This window comes from Lycium barbarum, chromosome 8, assembly GCF_019175385.1.
Source record: "Lycium barbarum isolate Lr01 chromosome 8, ASM1917538v2, whole genome shotgun sequence".
Lineage (NCBI taxonomy): Eukaryota > Viridiplantae > Streptophyta > Magnoliopsida > Solanales > Solanaceae > Lycium > Lycium barbarum.
In genome coordinates, this window is record NC_083344.1 from 107,749,688 (window position 1) to 107,755,361 (window position 5,674).

At 35.0% G+C, this 5,674-nt stretch overlaps 1 protein-coding gene across 1 annotated transcript; it reads left to right on the forward strand.

Moving 5' to 3' along the window:
• The first annotated feature begins 203 nt into the window (after positions 1-203).
• LOC132606597 (auxin-responsive protein SAUR50-like) lies at positions 204-2,683 on the forward strand. The gene is made up of 2 exons (XM_060320173.1): positions 204-1,891; positions 2,033-2,683. Exon 1 carries the CDS (start codon positions 947-949, stop codon positions 1,250-1,252), a length of 306 nt encoding a protein of 101 aa, XP_060176156.1. The 5' UTR covers positions 204-946; the 3' UTR covers positions 1,253-1,891; positions 2,033-2,683.
• Positions 2,684-5,674: the final 2,991 nt, after the last annotated feature.

Genomic DNA, 5,674 nt, shown 5'->3' on the forward strand with positions numbered 1-5,674 from the left:
CAGAATATATTTTAAACTAAATCTAGGAATCATCCAAGTTCATAGTGGTTTTCTTCAAATAAGAAGCCTGATTCTCATAAGCGCAAAGCACATCGTAGTCTCCTTGGTTAATAAAACTTGGACGTTAAATTGTTTCCTAAACAACTCTAGATTTTTTTTTTTTTCATTTTTCCTTTTAATGAACGGTTAAAGAATAAAGACTCTCAACCAAAAAAAAAAAAAAAAGGTTAAAGACTATTACTATACGGCCTAGCTAGAAGTATATATAAGATAATTAAGTACTTGTGCTGAAAAACACAAAAGAAAAGAGAAATAAAAGTTCAACTGGAGCCACAAAAGTAGATTGAAAACAAATTAATAAACGGCGCTATTCGTTTGAAAAAAGAAAATTCAGCAGAAGTTGAGATAGAATGATAGAAATGGAAACAAATATCATTAAATTTTGGACGTTGAAAACTTGATAGTTGCAACCATATTTCTGGCCATCATAAATGAGTACTCCCTTGTTTACCAAATACACCCAAAGACAAATAGAACACTGACCAGAATACAAATAAAATTCAATGTTCCAATACCTACTTGAAATAGGGAAAGGACTATATATTAGTACCAAAAAAAAAAAAAAAAAAAAAAAGAACATAGAATGACAAGAATTTTGGGCCCATCTCCCGTCAGGAGGTGAAACATACAAATGTAAACCCAATGGGTTTTGAACCCCACCTTGTCTTTCTTGAATACACATACAAAACAAACCGTCTGCATGTATTGTTTCATGTGGAGACATATCTAAAATTCAAAATTAAATGCTGAGAAGTAGGAATATTACTGTGTGTGTACATCACTATTTCGTAACACAAATATAACTCCCATTTATAAGGAGCTACAGTATATGGTCGATCCCACAGTCACCAACTTACAAGCCTAGCTAACCCGAAATATCAACGAAATGGCCTTCAATAAGGTGTCACAAGCTGCAGTGCTGAAAATGTTGAAAAGGTGTTCGAATTTGGGAATGAAACATGGCCACAACAACGAAGATGACCTTCCCAGTGACGTTCCAAAAGGCCATTTTGTTGTCTATGTGGGAGAAAATCGAACACGATACATCATACCTATTTCTTTCTTGACTCACCCTGAGTTTCAATGCCTTCTTCGTCGTGCTGAAGAGGAGTTTGGCTTTGATCATGAGATGGGTATCACCATACCGTGTGAAGAAGTCGTGTTTGAATCTTTAACTTCCACGCTTCAGTAATATATCAGGGAAATGTTATTAAAAAAAAAAAAAGTGAATGCTAGTTTGTATTCCCCCAGGCTAATAATATTTCCCCCCCAGAAAAAACCATCATCCAAGCTATTCTAACCTGGAATGAGGGGAGTTTAGGCTTTGACCCCTACTTTGTATGTTAAAATCCAAAAGATAAATAGGAACACAACTCCCTAGTTGCCTATGATGTTGTAAAAGTTTGCCTTGGGGAGAAAATTCTTCTACAAAGTTAAGTATCTACATAGCCAAAAGTAGGAGGTTACTCACCTCCTTTACAATGCATTTTACTACTGTACATTATATTGGGAAAAAAAAAAAAGAATGCTAAATTATCCATGAAGAAAGTAGAGTCTGTTCCTTTAATTTTTGTTTGCCTAATCCTGAAGGTAGGCATTTGAGCCTTAGCCATCCTATAAGGACCTCTAGCCTCTCTAGGGAGAGAATTTGAGTCCATGGAAAATTTCAGCTCTTATCATTGTTGATCTAAGTCACAATTTTTGTTTGTTTGTTTTGTTTTCGTACCTTCTTTCACACTTTGCCTTCTAAAGTTCCCAGCATACGAAAAACTGGTAAAGCTCTCATTGTGGTTTTAACAGCTGCATTCTCGGAATTGATATTCCAGCATAGGTATAGCATTTTGGCAATGTCACTTTGAACAAAATCATTATAAAAAAGCAAGAATTAGCTATGAAATTTGTTGCTAATTTAAAGCTATATAGATCAAGGCTAACAAGATTTTTTGGTAATACGTCTCTGATATGATCCTAGGAAGCTCATGGACGATTATGAAGGCTAAAACCCGTGTTAGAGCTTTGGATGTGCGATTCCATGCCACACACCCTTGGAAGAGGAAGATGGGGCCTTTGGAGGCCATTGAAGAGCAAGCCACAAGGGTGTGGATGATTGCTTGGAAGAGACATGGAGATGAAGACCCATTGATTGATGCCATACAAAGTGGCTAGAAGTGCAAACATGACTAGAAGTGCAGTTTGTGGCTAGAAGTGCAAACTCGAGGCTAGGATTGCCATTCAAGTAAAGAAGGGGCCATGTGGGGTTATTTTCACAAAGGTCACTTTTGGGCCTTTGTTGTAATAGGGCTTAGTAGTTAAATGCCAAATGTGGCTAGTAGTTTAATAATTGTGCTATGCATGTAAAGGCAAAACTATATAAGCTTGCCTTAGCATATTTTCATTCCTTATTTGTTGATTGTTGAAGAAACTCATTGAGAGTAGTTTTCTCCTTGATGGAGTTAGGTTTAGCTACGTGTAGCTAGGATTAGGATTAGTGCGTGGATTCCCTTAACTCTTACCTTGAATTTTCTTGGATAATCTAGGATTATATTTCCATGTGTGAGTTTAAGTCTCATCTTCATTGGAATGAATTCATCTTAGATTATTGATTAATAGGTGCAGGTTTCCTTTCCTATGTTGATCAGTCACAATTGTAGTTGATTAATTCTCTTCTTTCTTCTAAATCTGATCTCCGTTTCTTCTATTCTCATCTCTAAATTTCGATCTATCTTAATTTCAGCGTTTTGATTATTTGGTTCATTGTTTCACAATACGAATCGTATCATTTGGGATCAGAGCTTAGGCTAAAGGATTGTCCCTACAATTCTTAATTCTAGGTTCATAATTTGAAAATCCCAACAAAAAAAAAAAATCTGAAAAATTCCAAAATTCCAAAAAAAATTGTTTTTGTGGTTTGATTTGAGTGTTTTTGAGGTCAGATTTGAGTTCATTGGTATCAAATCTAGTTAGGGTTCGAATTTGAAGGTATTTGGACAAGAATTGGGTCAATCACCATTGAAGACCTCAAGCTTTTGAAGAACACTAAATGAGTCTTGGTGATTGAGAGTAAAATTGACTTCAATAGATATTGGGCTTTGTTCTCCTAACCAAGAGGAGCTTAGATCCGAAAGTTGGAAGAAAAACGAGTTGGAATTAAGGCAATTGAAATTTTGAATGTTCTTCATGTTCTGGAGCACCTTCATAAATTCATCTTGAGGAAAAAGACCAAAAAAGAACGTTTGATCTAAAATTTTCCAAGTACAAGTGAAAAAGTTGTTAAAATAGCCAAAAAGGATAATTACTAGGTCGTGTGGGTCCAAGGAAGTCAACAAGCTCATAAAATTCGACCCAAGATCCAAGAAATTCGAGTTTAAGACGTCATCACTGAAGCATTATACGATCCCTTTCTACGGACTGTATAATACTTCACAGCCTATCAATTGGAGCCGTCAAATTGGAGGCTTGAAATTGCTATTGTTCCTGTTATATGATGATCTTATATGGACCACATAATTTTATACGGTCCGTCAAATTGTCAAATTTTCCACCATATAATTGAGTCCAAAATCTGAGATTATGCTCCCATTATATGGTGCCTCTATACGGTCCGTCAAAAATTATACGGACTGTACAATACAGATCTTCCAACCGTATAATCAAGTAAGTCCAACGTATTTTTGGAACCATCCCATTTCATTTCTAATTCACTTCTTCGATTATCCAAGCTTCAAATCTCGTCTTAATTCATTTCAATTTCAAAAAAAAAATCTTGACCCTTGGTTATTGGTTTTATGTCCCTAATTCCTTTAGTAGGGAGCCAAAAAAAAAAAAAAAAAAGATTATAGAAATTTCAAAAATTTAGTTGTTCCAAATTGATACCTTAGATCAATTGGGGCTTCAAGGTCGTGTTTTCAAGTTATCACCCAACTGGCCCTGAAAATTTATTTCTTTCCCGATTTTAGCATTTCGTTTTCTTGTTTCCTTCAACTAGTGTGCATTTAGTACTTGTTCTACTTGTTTATGCTAGTTCTTGATTCTTTCGTGCCAATTCATTTGTGCTTTTCTCGTTTATCTCGTTGTGAATTGTTTATGTTATATCCCATATTTTTGAACGTCGGATTAATTGTAAGCTGAGGTGGGGCCCACACGTCAAGATTTTTTTGGGACATGTGACAAATTATATGAATCACATATGTGAAGTTAAACACAACTCAAGAAGGACCCTTGGGCCAAATCAAAGTGGAAGTCCTCCAAACGAATATTTTTAAGAAAACGTTTTCGGGTGACCTGACTTTGGGGGGCAAAAACGGTATTATAAGTTTGGAATTTGGAAAAATACCAAGAAATAGAAGTTGTAGATAATTGAATTAGCTTTCCATCCATAGGCCGTGGATTCCCAGGTGACATCGGTACAAGGAGATATGAACGTTTTAAGGTCGAAAGGTCAGTGGGCTAGGCCCAACTCGGGACCAACCGAGTTGGCCCAAAAAAATGAAAAGAAAAATTTAGGCCCAAGGTGAGAGGGTGGCCGGCTATGCCTGGTCCAAGCCCATCAAATTAGTTAATTTCCATGTGGCAAATTAATATAAAGGATCATATATGAGTCATTAACTCATAGAAGATTCAAGAGAAAATTGGAAACCAAGAACAAAACACAAACAAGAGCAAAAGAGGTAGGGGGTTCGGCCATGACCATGGAATTCTAGCCCCTTAAAATCTTGCCTCTAAAATTATTTTCTTGTTGAATTCCTACTAATTCAAGGTCCCTTTACAACTTGGTGTAGTTGTTTTGGAAGAAGGAGCACTTATTTCTTCAAGTTGACAACTTGTTCAGGTGAAGAAATTTGTAGAAAAAGGTAATAATCAATTCCTTTTTCTTATGTTATGAAGGTTTGTTTATGTTGTAGTATGTAGAAATGAGTGGAAATTATGGAAATATGGAAGTTTGCAAAGTGGGTATGTATGTGTGTAGAAGGATGAACCAATTTTATTTGTTATGTTAATTGTGTTGTTGAAGCCTTGTAATGGAAATGGAAGGAAATGGATTCAAGTTGGTATGGAAAATTGTTGAAAATGGTTATAGGAAATTATGTGATTTTAATGTAGTTTTTATGAAATTATGGAAGTGAAGTTCTAAATGTGAATTATTATGTTAATTGGTGAATTTGGAGGGATGTAAGTCCATAATAGCATGAAAGATTGGTTGTTAAGTTGTTATGGGAAGTTTTGTGATTTTATGGTAGATTTATGTAATTGTGAAAATGAAGTTGTTAAGATGTAAATTATGATTATGGTTGATGAAATTGGAAGATGGAAATATGTTATGAATATGTAGATTGAAGATTAGAAGTTTTGGATGGATTATGGTTTTGGTGAAAAGTTTGTATATTATGTATATCTTGTGAATATTTTGAAGAAATGATATGAAATGCTTCCGAATTATATTGTAATGATCTTGATTAGTAATGAATGTGAAAACATTGAGATTGGTTTGGAAATGTGAAGTTGGAATGAAAGTTATTGCACTATGTTGGAAAGAGGACTAGTTATACTATATTGTGTTTTGTAGTGATTGTTGTTGTTGTTGGTGTTGTTGTTGGGTTGTTGTTGATTGTTTTGG